Source organism: Procambarus clarkii, chromosome 38 (genome assembly GCF_040958095.1).
Source record: "Procambarus clarkii isolate CNS0578487 chromosome 38, FALCON_Pclarkii_2.0, whole genome shotgun sequence".
Classification (NCBI taxonomy): Eukaryota; Metazoa; Arthropoda; class Malacostraca; order Decapoda; family Cambaridae; genus Procambarus; species Procambarus clarkii.
Genome location: NC_091187.1, coordinates 17,119,457 through 17,141,830, shown reverse-complemented (window position 1 = coordinate 17,141,830; position 22,374 = coordinate 17,119,457). Strand labels below are relative to the sequence as shown.

The following is a 22,374-nucleotide window of genomic DNA, read 5'->3' as shown; positions in this document are numbered from 1 at the left end:
CAAAAAACGTTTACAGGCAACTCACAACTGATGACGTTCGATCATTTCTCGAACAGTGGTTCGCTGATGACCTCTGTTCGAACCGCAACTCTGTAAATGCTTCACCCACGGGCTATAATCGCAACAGAACCTAAACATCTAAGACTGGGAATTGACATGGTCTATACCTAAAGGATTTACATCACAATCGACTTGAGAATGGTCCAGGACGGACCGAAACGTCGTCGTCCCTTCACCTTCTAGTATGTGGTCTGGTCAACTTACTTTAGCCCCGTTGTGACTCATCGCCTGCACATGTACATCGTCGTTGAAAATCCTTGAATTTAATCCTAAAAATAACTGTTTACTTCTGTAAACAATCATTTTATCCTAGTAACGATATTTAAATCATAAACATCGTCTTGACACGTATTTGGTCTTAGTACAAGTTGAAAACATGTCCATGCCCAATAAACTACAAGAATAACAATACCATCCATAGAAACAGTTTTATAATATACAGGAGAGAAATCAAGTTTTAGATGTTTGTCAAGTTTACAAGGAAGTGTTTTATATTTTGTACAAAAGGCGGCCAAGAGTTGAGGAAACGCGGCCAAGAGTCGGGAAAACGCGGCCAAGAGTTGAGGAAACGCGGCCAAGAGTCGGAAAAACGCGGCCAAGAGTTGGGGAAACAGGGCCAAGAGTTGAGGAAACGCGGCCAAGAGTTGAGGAAACGCGGCCAAGAGTTGAGGAAACGCGGCCAAGAGTTGAGGAAACGCGGCCAAGAGTTGAGGAAACGCGGCCTAGAGTTGAGGAAACGCGGCCAAGAGTTGAGGAAACGCGGCCAAGAGTTGAGGAAACGCGGCCAAGAGTTGAGGAAACGCGGCCAAGAGTTGAGGAAACGCGGCCAAGAGTTGAGGAAACGCGGCCTAGAGTCGTAGAAACGCGGCCAAGACTTGTGGAACACTGCTGAGGTTGGAACACACACATGTTGTGTCTAAAACAAAAATTAAGCAAAAGTAAGCCAAGCAAAGAAGTAAGAATTACTTGCTAACGATAACAAAGTGGAAATATTGGGTACTACAAAAGCAACAAAATGGTAAATGAATAAGACACTACAACATCAAAGTTAATCAGAAATATATATTATATACAAAGATAAAACAAATGCTTTTGTTGCATCTACAGAAACTTCAATGCAATTTGAGCTAAAATTGTACAAAATTGGATATTCTGCCCTGATGTAAAACACTGAATTAAACAATAAAGGACTAGCTGCTCTCAGTAGGGTTCACCTGCTTCGGGTAAAGATTGACACACACACACATACATGTTATTTTATCAGTGGCTGAGCCTTCCAAAATGATGTTAGTCATGGGGTTGAATATCTATTTTGTCTATCTTGAATATCTACAATGTACCCAAATTTGCTTTCAAATTGTTGAAAGTACCTTTAATCACTGAAATGTATACCTTTTTAACACTGGTGAACAACTCTAAATATATACATCTATATGTGTAAATTTGTATATTATATACATACAGCTATTTTTGTAATTATATATATATATATATATATATATATATATATATATATATATATATATATATATATATATATATATATATATATATAATATATATAATGTACCTAATTGCCAGAGGTGAATACTATGGCGAATATAATTAATATTATATATATATATATATATATATATATATATATATATATATATATATATATATATATATATATATATAAAATTTTAACATGATTAATAGAAATCTTTAATGTATCGAACAAGATTTTTCAATTTGAACCAAAAATTGTAACCTAAAACTATTATTAATGGTTAGTTATTCTTCAAATGAATTGTTAGGCAAAGTGGGCCTTGCATGCTAAGCCTGGTAGTGCGGATCTGTCTATTAGGTACATCATATATCATACACGTGTTACAATTTAAATATTTGCAACTAAAAACGACAAATTGTCACAAGTTAGAAGGCAATACCTAGAAGCTAGTGCCGGCCAGCCACCACTTACCCTGCGGCTGGTGGGTGCTTGATGAGGTGTAGCTGGGAGTGCGACGACTGACCCAAGGACTGGTTCATTACACTGGTGGGGTTAGTTGCCCTCAGGGAGCTCATACCAGGTGACCAGGACTAGCGGAGGATAGGCTACAGGCGAGGCTTAGTGGAGAGCAAGGGATGGAGGAGAGGGGACAGGGGGGGGGGGCCAAAAAGTAAACTAGCTGGTAGTAAAGAGAACTCAGGCTGTAAACCAATATAGGAAAGAATGGATGAAGGTTCCAGTAACCAAAACGGAAGGAGAGAAGTGTTGAGACCAATACCAGGAGGCAGTGTGTGTACGGGAGCAGATCTTGACGACTTAGAGAAGGGTTAAGTTGGGAGATGTGGTCGTCCATTAGTAGGGATCAGCTGGCACGTTCTAGGTGGTAAATTAAGTTTAAGCAGTTAACTTAAAAACAAAAATATAAATTTCCTATTGGATGAAAAATTAAAACATTTAAAAGCTCTATCGAGTGATTCATGCCAGGAAAAAATAAATCAGGAATAAGAAATTATTAAAATAAGCCATACTCTATGTAGAATGAAAACCAAACTAAAAAATGCATTAAGGAAAGCTATACAACTACACATGCTCAAGAATGGAAGGGGAGTAATAACGCTTTGACATGGGGGGGGGGGGTCTTAAACATGCTTGGGCTGGAGAAAGTCACCTTTAGGTTAGGACAAGTCTGTCTAGTTAATTTTGAATGGAGTAATTAAAGTACATAATTAAAATTAGGGACGAGGGAAAGGAATGTGGGTCAACTGAGGTAAGGGTATGGGTAAGGGGTAAAGGGAAATCGGGAAAGCACAGGGAAAGAGAACTATAGGAATGTGAAACACGTCTTTCAAGACGTGGGTAATGTTGAAGTAGCAGTTGTTTACAGAAGAGAAGAAGACATTTGGTTGTCCCTTTTACACAGTGTTTGGAAAATGCTGAATGATTTACGGTTTCGCATATCTCACGGGATGGCGATATAATGATACAAAAACACCACAACAGTATGAAAAAATCCTATACAATATGATGTAGTACATTATCAATTGATAACTAGTGTCATTATATATATATATATATATATATATATATATATATATATATATATATATATATATATATATATATATATATATATATATATATATAAAACCTAAAACTTATTTATTTATTTGATGAAGTGAAATCTAATTAAGCCCTGATAACAAAAAATCCACACATTATATATACAAGTTATTTCATATGTACCATCAACAGTTCTACGTCACACATTGGAAGCTGGAATTGTGTTACATTAAATGACGCTAACTTTGATACATATCTACGGTACGAATCTCCAGTTACTTGTGCACAAAGAGGACGAGAAACCTCACACATGCTGTGTCAAAGTCACTGTGTATTTGTGCAGTTCCACCCAGGGTAAGTCTGAGTGAGGTGGTAGTCCGAGGCGCGGTGCCTTGGATTATTCTACAGTTAAGAAGGAAAGATGGTCTTTCAGCTCCTAACATACCATCAACCAGCAGTGGTTACGAGAAGAGTATTGATAAGTCAAGCCTGGCCACGGGCCGGGTTTGGGGAGTAGAACTCTTAGAACCCACTCCAGGTATACTCCAGGTATATTCAAAGGTGACAGGACTTTTTAAGTCACTGCGTTTTAACTCCTTACTGGTAGGTCTAAGTTAACAAAATAAGATTATCCTGGTCAAGACGAGTGAGCCGTATGTTAGTGATTGATCTATCTTCCAGCTCTCCGATTTTCAGTCAAAAATATTATAGGCAGTTTCTGCCCTTGCCAATTATAATTATCTTCAAATATTTCAGGTTCGATTACATCGAACCAAAAAATGTAATTGTTAAATGTATTCATTATACTTTTGTGGTTTTTGTCATCGGGTTTTGTTTAACGTCAAAGGTTTTAGTGTGATGGTACCGAGCTTCCTGAGCTGTGATCTCTCATCAGGCGAGATTGTTCTGACCATCAGAGTCCTGTCCTCTCGTCACTACAGTGTTCCTTGAGGAAAGAGTCTGTCAGATGGCACCAATATTTACTTTCTAAGTAGACATTAATAATAAGCAACTTTCGTCCATTACCGAATATTTTTTTCCCCATAACTAAACTTATTTATTGAATTTGGTCCCATGACAAATAGTTATGGTGTCGGTTCCAAAGTTTCTTGTCATGGGATCAGACGCAGTACTTGACCAAGAATCATTCAAAGTTTAATCTCGTCTAGATGTATAGTAAAGGCACAAAACTTATGAATAAATGAGATATTCAATTATTAAACCTACGCTAATCGCTTCATAGTAACTCAGATGCACTCTTGAAAAACCCATTGCATTTTCCTGTGCAATGTACATCACAAAGTAAATTTTTTTTGTCAGGCCTACAACCAGTGGGGAGGGAGAGGAGGTTCTCCTATCGCAGCTTAAAATCTTTTACTTATAAAGTGACTTTGGCTTTAGACTGGTGTGTGTTGAGGTCCTAATTTTTAAATAATTGAAGTGGGGATAAACAGCGAGAACGTATGAGAGAGAGAGAGAGAGAGAGAGAGAGAGAGAGAGAGAGAGAGAGAGAGAGAGAGAGAGAGAGAGAGAGAGAGAGAGAAGATAGAGAGAAACTAGTAAGCTAAGAGATAAAAAAAGTTCAAGAATGATAAATAAAGAACATGGGAGGAGGGAAATAAAGTAAGGCTGGTTGACGGGGTTAGAGAGAGCCTGCGACTGGCGTAGACCCGAGGACGAGGGGGACGAGGAGCACCAGGGTGAGGGGCAGGACGAGGAGCAGATGACTGGACGGGGAGAGGAAGGAAGCACCACCCTTGTTGCTATGACCAGACCCGGTGTTAGAGCCTGCCTGCGAATCAGAACCAGAGTCAATGTCAGTCCGAGAACCAGCAGCTTGGTGGCGGGTTTCATGGTCATATATCTCATCCTCTCTATGTTTATGAGGCGGCTGGCGTTCGAAGTTGGTGGTGGTGATGGTGGTAGTGGTGGTAGCCTCGGGTAGTTTGGAGTCTACCGTCTGGTACGTATCCTTCTCATCCTCAGAATACTGGACGCCCAAATCCTCATCAAGCTGGTAGTTGGTAACCAAGGATATGAGGAACCAGCAACCAGCACACAGTAAGAAACTTAAGCCTACACAAATGCTATATTTTTATTTACTTTTGTTTTTGTTTAGCATTACTCCAACAAATGTGGCTGGAAGATTATCCTGAAAACATGCAGCGTGCAAACACTGACAACACAAGGTTTAGCAACAGACTTTCTCCAACTCAAACAAATAACACAGGTGAGCAAAAACATAAAGCAAATAAAAATATGTTTAATAATAATAATAATAATAATAATACCAATAGTAACAAATAAACAAACAAGGAAGGGGTTGGGCACATGCGCAGTGGACAGTGTGTGGGGAGAGAACTTACTTGTCCCGGCTCGCCCATGTACCACCAGTAGGGCTGCGAAGAAAGAATCCACGTCAGACGCTGTGTGTGTGTCCGCTTCTCTCCGCCTCGCTCCCGGGGACTTGTGGTGGAGCTGGCAGCAGTGCTTGACCCGACACACACTCGCACACACACTCACACACACGCATACAGCTTTCCCCTTGTTCTAAACCTCTCCCTCTTACGTGGAATGCAACGTTTCGTTGATAAATACATGTATCTTGACGTGATAAATACATGAATGTGGCTGAGAACTCTCATTTGATATGACAACGTCTGGAGGTGTTAGTTGCTGGCACGCTGTTGCCAGTTGGTGTTAGGGGTCAAGCACCGTCTGCCGCAGTTCACCTTCTTACCAACGTTTGCTAAATACTTAACTTCTAACCTATTTAGTATGTCACAGATCCACTAAAACATATCTACATAAGGTAATCATATGAAGGATTATAATAACTTAGTCCAAAAACTCATCTGTAGGCCTAGACTGTCTACAGTGTTTAATGTAACTTAAACTTCTCTGGCTACAGAACCTGTCGGCGGGACGTGGGAGGTTCTCACTTGTGTGGAACAAGACGCATGCAGGTCAAGATATCATAAGCACGAGAAATAATAGAGACTGAAAAGAGGCTCCTGTTGGACTGCATGGGACTTTGACCACACACCACATATCAAGTGGGGACGATAGCCAGGGCTGCAACGCCTTTCCGCCCTAATTGGTCTACTCTAACACAATCACCTGTCAACTCCTCTGCTCAAAAAAAGGGATCTATGAAAAGAATATTATAATTTTTGGGGAGACATACCAAATTTTTATTAGAAGATTAATAAAATGATTCAAAATACTTAAACCGACTGCAATCAAGAACTTCATTAAGACATCGGGACACATTGGGAACAATGTCATTCTTTAGGAGTCCTAAATAATTTTAGGTCCAAGAACGTACTTCAATAACATCAACAGGTACATTAAAAGGAATACGCTTAGCATTACAATAAACTGTGGGAAAACAGAGTTAATTAAATTAATGCCATGACACGTTCACAGACTTACTATAATGTGTTCACTATGGTTAATTGATCTTGCTCTCGTAAAAATAAGCAACAATGATTACAATTTACTGGGGGGTTTTCCTGACGATCCTCGTCCAAAGTGCAAGTTCTGTCATCGATGGACCTCTACAGCATATAAAGTTATCTATTCTTATGCTGATTACTACACTCTGCACTGCTCACAAAGATTAGAGTCCACATGCAGCCCTTACAATCTCTCACTTTTTTAGACCCTAGTCTGTAATTAAGCGGGGTCCCACTTCCATCTCACTTTGGTGAGCTCTGAATTAGTTATTTCCAATAAAATCTAGCTCTTGTAAATTACATTAAAGGAAATATCGGTGATTACCAGCTGAATTTCACAAATTTTCGACGCTCAGTCCTCTGAAAATATATTGGATATCACAGACACATCTTACCTGTTCTGGAAATCTTGGATTTAAGGGATTCCGTTGAGTACTTCAATAATATTAAGGATTCTTTTTAGCTTTAAAACATACTTCACTTCTCAGTTACTGAAGCTCTTCAAATGATTTATATATATCCGAGGTACCTTATCACCCCCCTTCTAAAATTCGCTATGCGAATCGGAAAAAGCTGTTGGTCTAGTCATCTCACTTTACTTCAAGTTTCAGCTTGAATCAACTCAACTTTACTTCAAGTTTCAGCTTGAATCAGCAGTTTGTTCCTAAATACGCATTCCACTTTCTCTTAAGACTACTATTTCCTATCAATATTTTGCGCCGAAACTGGACATTGGGTGTCATTGTTTATTTAAGAAAAAAGGTTATGCGAGAAAGTGGCTTGTATTGTGTAGGCACATCGTGTTGGGTTAATGCGCGTGAAGCATTTACGAAATATAGTCTACATTTCTATATTTGATTAAAGTCTTTGATTTCCATGTCTTATTTGCTCCTGGATTAGAGGTCAAACTATTGACTATCAGGCTGAGTTTGCCTTTATAATGGGCACAGAATTAAATAGTCTTTTGTTTCTAAATTTCAGACAAAAAGCTATCGAGTTTTCACTTTTCTAGAGAGACTACTAGAAAACATACAATGATCGAGTTATATTTGACCTTCAAATGAAACCATAAACAGCCGATGATCGTGTTTCGATTTTTATTTAATCTGAAGATAAAGAGCTTTCATAAGTGGCGCTCAAGCAATATGTACTCATGAGCATGTAAACAAATGATACACTTTGGTTTGCCGCCAAAAGGAAACCCAAACTAAGAAAGTAACAATTTAATACTTCGGAAATCACGCCGATGTAAGCCGTTCGGCGATCAAGTTATGCCTTGTTGATTTGATTTTGATTTGATTGTTGCCGCCGGAGGCGGCTAGTTTATTGTGCACCCCATACTCATCCTGTGAGTGGTAGCGCAAAAAAGCATTACATAGCCTCACAAAAGCCTTGTTGATGATGACATTAAACCAACGACAACACCTTATCGAATCTACCTAAGCAGAAACAAGCTTATTAAACTGCTTATTCATTAGGGTCGCCAACCATGACGAGAAGTAGTGAAAGGCTCGAGTAACATTTACCTTGATGCGTGTCTGCCCCAGGGCAGGTGGGACCCAGAGTTCCTCCGGACGGGGAATCTGGACATGGCCGAAATTGTGCTTGTAGGTCACACACCAGACGCCCAGGTAGTCGATGTCGTACACTGTAAGATTCTCTGGCAACTGTAGCTCTATGTCCTCGCCCTCGTAGGCTCGGAGGACATCCAGACTGCAATGGTAAGTACGGTTTGTTTAGGAGTAAATTGATGGCGGATAGGGGGATGTTCGCTGTTCAAAGCTCTATGCTTGAAAGGATTAGCTGATGTGAAAATTATAACGAAAAATATATCTATATATACAAATTAAGCCAAAGATTGTAGCCGTTACATTATGTATATTATATTATACATAGTTTATTTATACACATTTATGAACATCTATACACACACACTCTCTTTATTCTTCAGGATTATCATTTCTACCTTCCGTCACCTGTCTCTTCTCTCACCTCGCCTCCCCTCCATTCCTGACTGTAGATCACTGTCAATCTCACTGGGGGATCTCTCTTATCTTCCATTCCTCTTACTATCTTTTTACTCTCCCCTTAGTCTACCTCCACCTCTCGGGAATGGCTTCGTGGCGAATAGCAAAGATTATTGCTTCAGAAATATATTTTCTCATATTTAGGTCCTATTTTTGGTAAAGGGGGAAACAAAACGGGGTTTTAGCAATGACTTGAGAGCACTGATAAAGCGACTTTTAAAGCTCCATTCTCGTTTTATGCAAATTATTCGCACTCGATTCAGAGTGTTTTCAGACTTTTTACAAGTTACCTGCCAAGTTATCTTCGACAATAATGTCATCTCTCGTCCTTAGAATCACTCGCATATTCCTATATCCTGATCTACGTGTTTCTTCTCTTTACTCATTCAGATTCATCCTCCAATGTAATCCTAGCCTGCCATATTTGATTCTTCCCCTCCCCCCTTAAACGCCACCACGACTCACCTTCCCATCTCATTGGGGATCTTCTGCCCCTTGGGGTCAGGATGGGTACCCTTGCCCACCCAGAAGTAGGCGTCTGGGCCCAGCCCATCGTAGTGAAGATTTGGGATATAGAAAGTACGAGCGTCCAGGATAGAGATGTTCCCAGATTTCAGGCCGTGCGCCAGGCGATGGAACTCTGGCAGCAACCTCTTCCTCGGAGGCTCTAGGTTCTTGGGTATGGTGACGTGACCGAAATCAACCTGAGGAAGAGACAAGGGGTTGCTGGGTGAATACGTGGGTGAGTCAGGCATGATGGTGAAACACACAAAACCCAGACCCGGGATCGAATATTACGAAAAATACACTCTTATAATCAGTTGGTGAAAGAATTATACAAAGCTCTCCATTTGTGAAAAAAATTATTAAGCAAATAATCCATGATAAGCAGTACTGGGATAAATTTGTTCATAATAATGAATAATTCATTTTTCCAGCAACTTCAGTGACACCAGACGATCACTAAACACAAGTTACAGCTCGAGGGATTCTCGAGTACGTACCATTACAACTGTAAGCAATTGCGAATGAAACAACTGTATGAGTCAGACTGTAGAATATAAATACAGTAACCACGTTACTGTATTTCATTCTACTAACAACTCCCGCCCATCTCATTCCCCCCCCCCCTCACTCTATACGATCCTATACTCCTGTCTTGATATAGTACTTTTTAAGTATGTAGACCATCGAACGACTTTTTAATGCTGTAAGAATACCAGTGTTATGCACTCAACCCAATATACGTTCTTGTAAACAAACGAAACAAATAAATAAATAAATATATTGTTGTAATAGACAATTAGATAGTAGAATTTAGTACTATTCACTAAAGAGTCCGGAAAATGTAAAACAAAAGACAAACTTGAATATTCCTAGGCCTAGCATAGCATATTCTAGGCCTAGGAATAGGCCCTAGGCATCTTACGTAATATTTAATTAGAAGATTACGACAGTTTGCTGAAATCAACACTGGGAAAAGCCCTCAACCTTTCCCTCAGCGACTCACAGTGGAAACAGGCCTACCTTCTATGTACGATACTAGGCCTCAACGTGAAATTAGGCCTTGAATGGTCAGGTTTTATCAGGAACATCAATACGAAGCTTTTTCCTGTTTGTGTAAATTCAATAGTTTAAAATTATACTGTCTAATTTTCTATTACGTCAATATATGTACAATGGTTTATATTGTTACTATAAGCTCTATACAAACAGGAGCTTCACTATACTAATCCATCTACCTCCCCCCCCCCCTGCCAGCTCTACCAATCCTTCTACCCCCCTGCCAGCTCTACCAATCCTTCTATCCCCCTGCCAGCTCTACCAATCCTTCTATCCCCCTGCCAGCTCTACCAATCCTTTCCCCCTGCCAGCTCTACCAATCCTTCTACCCCCTTCCAGCTCTACCAATCCTTCTATCCCCCTGCCAGCTCTACCAATCCTTCTACCCCCCTGCCAGCTCTACCAATCATTCTACCCCCCCTGCCAGCCCTACCAATCACTGCCCATCCGTGTGGTCTCCCGACCTCCCCACGCCTCACTACGGTACCGCTCCATAAAGCTGAGACTAGCTCAGAAAATGGCGAATTGTAGTGTGGGTGAGAGAGAGAGGGGGCAGTGTTGGCGACTGAGCGAGGAGTCACGCCATTGTAGCCGGCTGGTGCTGGACGTGGGGGCGGGTGGGGGGGGGGACGAAGCAGAGGGTGGGGGGAAATGGGGGTGGGTGGGGAGGAGTGGATAAAGTGGGGAGGAGAGCTTGGGGGGTGGATGTAGGAGGAGGGAGAGAGGTAGGAGAGGGTGAGAAGAGAGAGGGGAGTAGGAGTAAGAGAGGGTGGGGGTAGGAGGACTGGGTAGGGGGGAAGAGAGGGTAGGAGGACTGGGTAGGGGGTGAGAAGAAGGTAGAGAAGGATAGTAGGGGAGGCAAAAAGTAGGGGAAGGAGGAATTGAAAGTTCCTCGACTGGTTTCTCCCCTTTCCCACATTTTCCTCCTGGTCCTCATACCCTTTCCTTTCTACCATTCCACCCTCCACTATCCCGTATTGCCACTCCTCCTTCCCCCCTTCCACCGTAATTCCTCCAGAGCATCGGCATTTTATTCCTTCCCTCCTTAGAACCTCTTTTTTTTTTTACTCTTTTCTCCTCCCTTCCTCCTTTTCCACCTCTTCCCTTTTCCCTTCCGTTGTATCTTGTGGCGCCTCGGCTTCTGATGCGGCTCTTGCTGTTTCAATACAAGATTTTCGTTTGATCTTTGCCGGGAATTCTGGCTGCGAGAGTTGACAAGAACAGGAGACGGGAACGGCAAGAACAGGAGACGGGAACGACAAGAACAGGAGACGGGAACGGCAAGAACAGGAGACGGGAACGGCAAGAACAGGAGACGGGAACGGCAAAAACGGGTGGAGAAAACAGCGAGAAGAGAACGTACAGGTGAATGAAACTACAAAGAAAATGGCCGCGATAATAGTGAGGAAGTGAACGAGAGCGAGGCGCAGAGGAGTAATCACTGCTCGGAACCACCACAGTCACAGTTAATGGTCAATTAGAGCAGGAACAACAGCAGTAACGAAGCGAACGGTCCCCGCCCACCCCCATGGGCGTGTGCAAACAAACACGCCCACCCACGGGCGTGTGTAAGGAACGGATATACATTTGTATAATATTTATTGAATAATATTTTGATTCTAACTTGAAGGAACTTAATTGCTTATAAATATATTATCGGTGTTGCGCATGCGCATATTGATATATCAATAGAAGCTTGTGACGCCTTTGTCTCATGGTTTAAATGGGAATAATTACTAGTAGCAGCGGCAACAAAGGTGTCTGGTGTAGCAATAGTTACAACGGAAGCAATGGTGCTGTTGTAAAATGAGGTAACTAGTTATCTTATAGTTATAGTATTGGAATACCTGTAGTATAATAATTATGATTATAGTGTTTGCAGTATTAATATATATAATAATAAAAACAATAATAGTAGAAGTAATATTAGCAGTAACTGATAATTAAACATATGAAAAATGTATAACAGAAAAATTATAAATATAATTGATATTAACTTAATAAATTATAGATAATAAAATCCAATTTGGTAAGGCTATTACCTATATAGTACTATATATATATATATTATACCTATATACCTATATCTAGGTACCTATATTACCTATATATAAGCTATAAAAGATAGTGAAACATGGGTAAGAAGGACCGTAGACTTTATCGTCAACTTGGTCACTCTATAGTCCTCGTTTTCTAATCATTTTTTCTTAAAGAATTGGGACAGTAAGTAAGTATCTGAGTGGTCTTCGCTTTAGGTCGCTTATCAAGATGGCGGTAAAACAACGCTTAGACTCTACCAGTGTGTTATAAAGCCGTACTGCGATATGAAGGGGAAGTATTTCAAACAATTATTTGTATATGGTTATAGATTAAAAAGTTCTTCGCGATTGCTTAAAAAAAATCTAAGTTCATTAGTTAATTGATTCTGTTCATTTATAGGTCGAAATAAACATTCTCTTCCTGGTAGTCTTCCTGGTAGGGTAGCCATCTTAAGCTAATTAATACGTTCAGAGGAAAATCTTGAATTTTAAGAAAAATGTTGGTGTAATAACGTCTTAATGTTGCCAGCACGTTTTGTGCATTATAGTATTGTGAAGTGACAAAAAATGCAAGCCGTAAAGATGTTGAAAATCACGGGTGGCAATTCTTGCAGAGCCGAGGTGCACCCAGGCCTTCAGTGGCCGCCATCATGCACGCCGTCCGCCACCATTTATTACCGAAATCATGGAGTAATATGTCGACACAAGAAATTGCTGCCATGTTAGTGTGAGTAGTGGCTTGCCTGCGCCCGGTTCTCTGCTTAATTAGACCGCAGAGAGAGCAGCAGAGGAGAGAGAGTGTTGGATATATCGCCCACCCGCCAGCTCCTGCAGCCGCTGCTCGGCACCAGGGCGGCGCATAGGGGCGGCCACTTGTAGCATGACGTCATGCGGAAGTTGACCAATAGCGTTCGCGCTCCCCAGGTAGGTGCGCTGTATTGGCGCGCGTTTAGAGACTCCAGCCAATACGCGGCAAGACGCAGGGAAGGCCCCGCCCTATTTGGCAATCGACCAGTTGCAAAGGTGGCGGGGTTCACACAGTGCAATAACCATTGAAAATAAATTAACTAAAATAATCACAACGATTTAAACACTCGCACATTCACCACCAGAAAAAGATTTGATAAACATTTTAGGTATTCGAATGAACCTGTTCCACTTCCGACCGGGCCGGCTGGCAGCTGGCTGGCTGTGGAAATTTCCGCGGGTTGTCGTACGCGTCGACGAGTTTACCAAGCGAGCGGCAGCCATGGGCGGAGGGGAACCAACTTTTATTGATTTGCTCTTCTATTGTATTACGCACACACAAACTCAATAAAGGCGCAAATATCAAACGCAACAGATAAGATAACAAAATTCTACTCGTCAATTCTACTTCTCTGCCACCCACGACCTGAAAAATGACGACAATGATGATAATTCCTTAAGCTAACGAGAGACCAGTGTGATGGCAATACTCCACTGCACAAGCAATTATCAACATACGGTATATTCAGCTATTTCTGGAGATATACTCCACATACTCACAAAAATGCTCGGATGATAAATGATGCAACACGATATACCTATGCAATATATATAAAATACCCATACATATATATTAATAGGCATTAATGAACCAATTATCATAACACTTAGATATATCACATACCCAAATCCATCGGGTATACTATTAAAAAATATGCTACAATGTATATTCAGCCCCCTGTCGTATAATCATACATTATGATATATTCATATTATATATATGATATATATATAATTATGATATAATTTTACATAACCACTGTATCATACTATCAAATATGATATAATATGATATACTAATATGCTATGAACGAAGTAAATATGCGACATATCAATGCTCTAAACACTAAGAACAACCGTAAAACTAGAAGATAGACAAATTCGTTTAGAAATATATCTTTTCTTTAACTAGCAGAGTGCGAAGGCTATTGGGCTAATTTAAGAATATGTAGTTAACGACGATATGTGGAAACATACCAGAAACGTCGGAAACTGGACGTTGGGGTAGGATAGAGTGGCTGAAAGCAAGGATAGACTGGATGAAAGAAGGGGGAGGCTGGATGGAAGCAGGGGGGAGGCTGGATGAAAGCAAGGATAGACTGGATGAAAGCAGGGATAGACTGGATGAAAGCAGGGGGAGGCTGGATGAAAGCAGGGGGAGGCTGGATGAAAGCAGGGGAGGCTGGATGAAAGCAGGGGAGGCTGGCTGAAAGCAAGGATAGACTGGATGAAAGCAGGGGGGAGGCTGGATGAAAGCAGGGGGAGGCTGGATGAAAGCAGGGGGGAGGCTGGATGAAAGCAGGGGGGAGGCTGGATGAAAGCAGGGGGGAGGCTGGATGAAAGCAGGGGGGAGGCTGGATGAAAGCAGGGGGGAGGCTGGATGAAAGCAGGGGGAGGATGGATGAAAGCAGGGGGAGGCTGGATGAAAGCAGGGATCCCGAATGAAAGCAGACACGCCGGATGAAAGCAGACACGCCGGATGAAAGCAGACACGCCGGATGAAAGCAGACACGCCGGATGAAAGCAGGACATGCCGGATGAAAGCAGGGATGCCGGATGAAAGCAGGGAACTCCGCGTGCAAAAGCGAGCTTTTCCCCGAGTAGCGGGTCAGTAGTGGTGATGGGAAGAGGGAGAAGAGAGAGAGAGTGTGGGAGAGTTTGGGATAGGAGCATGGGAAAGGGAGAGAGAGGGGGGTGTGCAGGAGGAAAGGGAGAGACAGAGAGAGTTAGAGAGAAAGAGCTGGTCGATACGAGGCAAGAGTGGCGAGTTTCACTGATAGTCCTCGCCTGCATTCCTGCACAGCTCTCAGTAATCCCACACCGACACTGTCCCACACCGACACTGTCCGACAGTAATCTCCACACCGACACTGTCCCACACCGACACTGACCCACACCGACACTGTCCGACAGTAATCCCCACACCGACACTGTCCCACACCGACACTGTCCGACAGTAATCTCCACACCGACACTGTCCGACACCGACACTGTCCGACAGTAATCTCCACACCGACACTGTCCGACAGTAATCTCCACACCGACACTGTCCGACACCGACACTGTCCGACAGTAATCTCCACACCGACACTGTCCCACACCGACACTGTCCGACAGTAATCCCCACACCGACACTGTCCCACACCGACACTGTCCCACACCGACACTGTCCGACAGTAATCTCCACACCGACACTGTCCGACACCGACACTGTCCGACACCGACACTGTCCGACAGTAATCTCCACACCGACACTGTCCCACACCGACACTGTCCGACAGTAATCTACACACCGACACTGTCCGACAACAGTAATCCCCACACCGACACTGTCCCACACCGACACTGCCCCACAGTAACCTCTCCCCTTTCCCTACATTTCCCCATTTTCCCACATTTCCCCCCCATTTCGTGGCCTTCCAACCTACATGTAATCTCCACCATCTTGCAATGCGTGTATAATTCGCAGCAAATACCTGAGATTCGCTGTAAGTAGATACATAATAATTTACTACTGAAACGCGCACACACATTCACCCAACAGTGTGTGTGTGTATTTAATAATTGTATTTACTATTTGTATGTGCAGAAACGAGCTATTAGCTCTTGGACCCCGCCTTTCTAACCAATTTATGTTTCCTCTATTATGTCTACTACATGTATTTATCTTACACATGAGCACATATATCGACAGGAATCAGCCAGTAGCACCTGTCTAACTCCCAGGTACCTATTTACTGCTAGGTGAACAGGGACACTAAAGGAGGGGGGGGGGAGAAACTCTGCCCATTTGATTCTGCCTCTTCCGGGAATCGAACACGGGCCCTTAGGACTACGACCCCCGAGAACTGTCCACTCAGCCGCGAGGCCCCTTCTGTGTGTGTGTGTGTGTGTGTGTGTGTGTGTGTGTGTGTGTGTGTGTGTGTGTGTGTGTGTGTGTGTGTGTTAAGTATACGTATTGGTAATGTAATGCGAAGGTCAACAGCTAAAGAGCATTGTAATGCAATACAAGGGTGAATTGCGAGTGTTGTTTGAACGACCACTAAGGATCTGGCTCCCATGCTCCCACCCTACCACCACACAATTAACCTCCCAGCCATGTCCAACCCACGCTGCTCTGGTCACATGAACCGCGACTCTTTCTCAAACCCACAAATCCTTTCCTATTCTCCTCTAGATACACAAATCCCCCACAATTGTGACCTTCCATCCCTCCCAGTCTTCACTCTACCTTTCCCCACCTCTCCCTTATTCCCTGCCACCTTCTAACGCCCCCATATCCTTTCTTGCCAATCTCTACCAGTTGTCTTTCTCTGTTCCATTCCTGTTCACCCCTTCCACTCTACCACTCCTCCACCCACCTTCCTCCCTTCCCATCAGCCTGCAGCCTCCACACATATTACATGACACAAGCCGGGTTGTTGTGGTTTGTTGACAGTGTTTGTCTTCGGGCAGTAATATGTTGCGACCTCTCCCACTCCCTCCCTCCGGTCTCTCTCCCTCCCTCCCTCCCTCCCTCCCTCCCTCCCTCCCTCCCTCCCTCCCTCCCTCCCGTCTCTCTCCCTCCCTCCCTCCCGTCTCTCTCTCTCCCTTCCCTCCCGTCTCCCTCCCTTCTCTCTCCCCTCCCTTCTCTCTCCCTTCCCTTTCAAGCCTCTTCCCCTCAACTTCTCCTCCTTTCCAATCTCATTCCAATCTATCCTTTCCCTTCTCATATCTCATCCTTTCCTCGACTTTATCTACATTTTCCCACCATTCAATTTATCCCCTCTGATTTTTTTCTTCTTCAACTTGGCCTATTAATTGTTCAACTACTTGGATTGGACTGTAGAGCGATGGTCTCACTTCATGCAGGTCGGCGTTCAATCCCCGACCGCCCAAGTGGTTGGGCACCAGTCCTTTTCCCCCCGTCCCATCTCAAATCCTTGTCCTGAACTGCTTCCAAGGGCTATATAGTCGCAATGGCTTGGCGCTTTCTCCTGATAAATTCTTACCCCCTCCTCCTGATAATTCTTACCCTTCCTCTTAATCGTCTTTTCTCCTTGCCATGTCTCTTTCCTCTCTCCATCATTACTATTCCCTCCCACCGCATTTCCACTCCCTTTCCACTAACTTCCTTCCCACCTTCCTCACCCTCCTCCCTCACCCTCTCCTCTCCCTCACTATCTTCTCCCTCTTCATCTATATATGACTAATTATTAAGACCAAGTCTCTTGGCGGTTTTGTATATATATATTTACGCTTTTCAGCAATTCGAAATTTATCGAATATTCTTATTTCCAGTGAAGGGATTTTTAAGCCGGAGTATGGCAGGAGTTAACGGGTAGAGTGAACGAGGAAAGGGTTGGGGATATGGTAGGAATAGATGGGGGTGGAAAGGTGTGACAAGGAGTGGGGGAATTTGTCAGGGAAGGGGGATAGATGGGAATAAAGTTCCGAAACAGGATCCTAATAGTCTTGCTCAAGTTATCTATAATGTTTCGTATTATATTTTGTTTGACAAAAACAGTTGTAACAATAACCAGGTTGCAAGTTGTTGCACAGGAATGTATTGTTCGTGTATTGTATTGTTATTTCTACGAAAAATAACGGCGAATTCTGCCCTGGTAAATTTCAGTTACCTCTTAAGCATAGAGAACGGGAGAGAGTCGCATCATGGCTGCGCGCAGATACAAACGTGTACGAAACAGAGGGTAAATAATCAGGGTGGTGGTCAATATGACACGAGGAGGTAGACGGATGCTGCAAACTGTGATGATCAGCAAGTATAATGACCTGACAGAAGATGAATTTGAAGCCACTTCCATCCTCAACCATACGTTCAGATATGACTTTAAACGCAAGGAAAGGGCATAACGCCCCCTGACCTAGCTTTGCTTGTATTCACTAAGCAAAACATGCGCGGACGGTCATAACGCACGCACGCACAAACGCACTCACGCACACTCACAAACGCACGCTCGCACACTCACACACGCATGGACACACTCACAAACACACTCACAAGCACACGCAAACTAATCACAGGAGATATCGCAGATTTGATAATTACGTAAAAAATGACCTAGGCACTTATGTGAGATTAACGGGACGTTCAAACGCGGGGAATTGCCCCAAGACAAACAGTGTGTTACTCAATAGCTTCAGGCGGAGTGGTTCACTGAAAATTGTGTCGTAATAGCTTGGCGCTTTCCCCCTGATAATTCCTTCCTTCATTGAAAATTGTGTCGTAATGAAGCCGTTTCGGGTAAAGCCGTGTAAAGGGGGGTAATTCTTCGGAGAAAGGCGTGGATCACTGATAGGCTCGCATTCACGCCTTACAAAGGACCATTGCTGGAAATTCAGAACTCAGGACTCTAGCTAGAGTCAGTAAGAAGCAGCTGTCAGCTTGACATGAGCTGTCAAGCACCAGACACACAGGTTGTCAAGCGCCAGAAATACTAGTTGTCAAGCAGTGCTCTTTATCCAGCTACAACACTTACGTTGCCAAAAAGGTTCTTCCACAAGCTGAGTCGCAATTTCTAAATCGCAACAAAATTAATCCTGGAGTAAGAGGCGGGAATCAATACACACACACGAGAATTAATCACTAATTAGTCCCTACAAATAAGAATTTTGTTTAATATTCTCTAATTTGACTTTGAATCGAGTCAGCCCACTTCATCTACTTATAACTCCTATACTACATAAGTTGTTACAATTCTTTTCGATATACTTAGTATCACTAATGACCAACCGTTGCCTCTTATTTTTGCATTCATCTCTGCTGTTAATGATCGTCGAGTGTGTGTGTGTGTGTGTGTGTGTGTGTGTGTGTGTGTGTACTCACCTATATGTGCTTGCAGGATCGAGCATTGACTCTTGGATCCCGCCGGTGTGTGTGTGTGTGTGTGTGTGTGTGTGTGTGTGTGTGTGTGTGTGTGTGTGTGTGTGTGTGTGTGTGTGTGTGTGTATTCACCTATTGTGCTTGCTGGGGTTGAGCTTTGCTCTTTCGGCCAGCCTTTGAACTGTCAATCAATCAACTGTTGCTAACTTTTTTTTTTCACGCGCACGCGCGCGCACGCACACGCACGCACACACACACACACACACACACACACACACACACACACACACACGCGCGCGCACACACACTCACCCACCCACCCACCCATGAAGCAGCCCGTGACAGCTGTCTAAATCCCAGGCTACCTAATTACTGCTAGGTAACAGGGGCATCAGGGTGAAAGAAACTCTGCCTATTAATGTTTCTCGCCGGCGCCGGGAATCGAATCCGAGCCACAGGATTACGTGCCCAGCGTGCTATCCACACAGCCACCGGCGCCCCATCCCGTGTGTGTATACTCACCTAATTGTGCTTGCGGGGGTTGAGCTCTGGCTCTTCGATCCTTTGTGCGCGTGTGTGCGCGCGCCAAAGCCACGGCGATAGCTTTGTAATCGGCTTACAGCCTGACCTGACCACCTCTCTCACTTCCCCCGCGAGGAGCGAGCGAGCGAGAGAGAGAGAGAGAGAGAGAGAGAGAGAGAGAGAGAGAGAGAGAGAGAGAGAGAGAGAGAGAGAGAGAGAGAGAGAGAGAGAGAGAGAGAGAGAGAGAGAATGATGAAGATAGAAAACGCAAATGGGGTTTGTGAATGCACGTGGGGATATTCCCCCCCCCCCCCAAAACAGATTCTCGTCAACGTATCTACAGGGATTCAGAGCCATCCTTACCAGCTGCCCCGCAAAAGTTTTGCAAAAACTCCCTAATCCTATCGCTTCTAACACCTTATGAGAATCTTGCATGTCGTTCACATGTCACCTCGATTTGGTCTTCGAGTGTGGCGAGGTTCAGCTCCCTCAGAACCTTCATAGCCAAGTTCTTGCAGCTCTGGTCAGAGCCTCTGTGTTTTTTTTTCAACGTTATTTTTATCTCCCTTTAAATATCGGTTCTGATACTGGGATTGTATATTTAACATTGCTGGTCTGGTCTGGGCTGGGCTGGGCTGGGCTGGACTTTCTAATAACTTTAAGGCTCGCTTAATTCTGAAACTTCCGTCTTTGCCTTCTCGTTTATTGGAATTAAACTTTTTTTTTATTTTTTTATTTAATTTTTTTCCAGTCTGTCAATCCCCCTAAGTATTTTATGTCTCTTTCGTGTTTCTTTCTTTTCTCCCTTCCTCCCTACTTCTCTCCCTCCTTCCCTACCGTCTTCCTTCCCTCTCTTTCTGACATGAAGTCGAATTCTTTCATCCTTCCTTCACATTCTATCTTTCACAATTCCCGGACGAGCCTCGCTGCAAACCTATGAACCTTTTCACATTTTTTTATGTTATCCTATTAAAATATGCCTCCGGAGTTTGGCTTGGTATTATATCTACTCTTAGCTCTTTTTTTTCGGTTCGGTACTAGGAGGTAGTTTTTCCCTTTGATTTCCTGGCCCTTGTTACCATTTGGATCGCATTACATTTACTAGTGTTGTAATCCAGTAGCCATTTATCAGACCAAATCTGCAGCTTGCCTAAGTCATCTTTGAGTATCCAACAATCTTCAACCATTTCGACTCTTCTGGTTAACTGTGCATCCTCTGCAAACATCCTTCCCTTTCCCACAAGTTCTACCGTCGATTACAAATTTCTCAAGTACGCTCCTACTTGCATGTAGTAAATACCGTTCCTTTACTCTCCTTTCTCTGACCCTTTGATTAATATCTTTTGTTTTTAATCCAAACTTACAGGCATAAACCAAGACACAATGGTCACACAATTGGTGAAGATCAGGGGTCAGATTCACGAAGCAGTTACGCAAACACTTACGAACCTATACATCTTTTCTCAATCTTTGGCGCCTTTGTTTACAATTATTTAAACAGATAATGAGCTCCGAAGCACCAGGAAGCTGTTTATAACAATAACAACAGTTGACTGGGAAGTTTTAATGCTTGTAAACTGTTTAATAATGTAACCAAAGCCGTCAAAGATTGAGGAAAGATGTACACGTTCGTAAGTACTTGCGAAACTGCTTCGTGAATCTGGCTCCAGATGCAGGAGGCCACGTGAATCACCCTTTTCTTTTGTGTCATTTTTGGCATGAAGTGTTACGAAGCTCCTCTTCAAAACTTCCACTAGTTTTGCCTCCCTACGTTTCTCCCCTATTATGCCGATTCCCAATCTATTTCTCTGTGAAATAGGTGGATAAATCTGTGCTGCTGCTGCTGTTTACAGTTCATCTATGCAGGGTTTGTTTGTGGCCTCATATTCCTGCTTGGGTCTTTTTCTGTTGTTTGCTGGGGAATGTTGTTTTCGTGTCCACTATCTTATTTTTTCCGTCTGCTCTCTGAGGTTTAGTAATGGTGTCTGAGTATCCAGTTGCCCTCCGTGCCTTCTTCCTTCAGGGCCTTCTTCCTTCCGTCCCTGCATTCACCCCTTTCTTGCGAATGTATGTTAATTCGAGTGTCACCACCAGAGGCTCACACAGGGTTAACATCGCCAGTATATGGGAGGCTGGCAAGCCTTAATAATGGCTCTAGCAAGACAGTGCGCCAATATGCAGCACCGGTCTGGGATCCGCACCTTGTGAAGCTCAACACTAAACTTGAAGTAAACAAGTTTGCAACAGGACTAGTGTATATATTAAGATTAAACGAGGACAGGTTAACTGGATATCACAAACCTAGAGGAGATAAGAAGTGATCACTACATACGAGATACTAAAGACAGAAGAGGGAAAGTAATGCCTCGTTAAATTTAAAGTAAATGGGACGTAGATGAACGCAGATAGTTAAAACTAGTTTTAAGAAATGTGGGGGGAAGATGCGCACAGTTGGGCAACAGATGGAGGCCTTGGACGACGTAGTTGTGGACCCCACCTCCATCCATAACGTTTGGGCTAGATCCAACAAAGAACTCGATCGTCGGAATAGGCCAATTATAAAGCAACAGGTACAACAAGGCCCTTAGGCGGGGTATAACAAGCTATACATCAATTCTAAGGAGTCACTTCCAATAGCCCAAATACCACCACCACCTCCAGTACCACCAAAACTACCTCCTCCAGTGCCACCATAACCACCACCACCTTTGGTACCTCCACTACCACCATCTCCGGTACCACCACCACCTCTTCCAGTACCACCACTACCACCTCCTCAGTTGCTTCTCTCCCGCCATAATCG

The 22,374-nt window shown here is 43.3% G+C and overlaps 1 protein-coding gene across 1 annotated transcript in view; it reads right to left on the bottom strand.

Moving 5' to 3' along the window:
* Positions 1-22,374, bottom strand: part of LOC123771982 (protein Skeletor, isoforms B/C) — a 215,459-nt gene that overhangs the window by 13,550 nt on the left and 179,535 nt on the right. Inside the window, 3 exon segments of the mRNA XM_069337548.1 lie at positions 4,758-5,126; positions 8,097-8,283; positions 9,063-9,301. Of these exon segments, the coding sequence (XP_069193649.1) occupies positions 4,758-5,126; positions 8,097-8,283; positions 9,063-9,301 (795 nt within the window).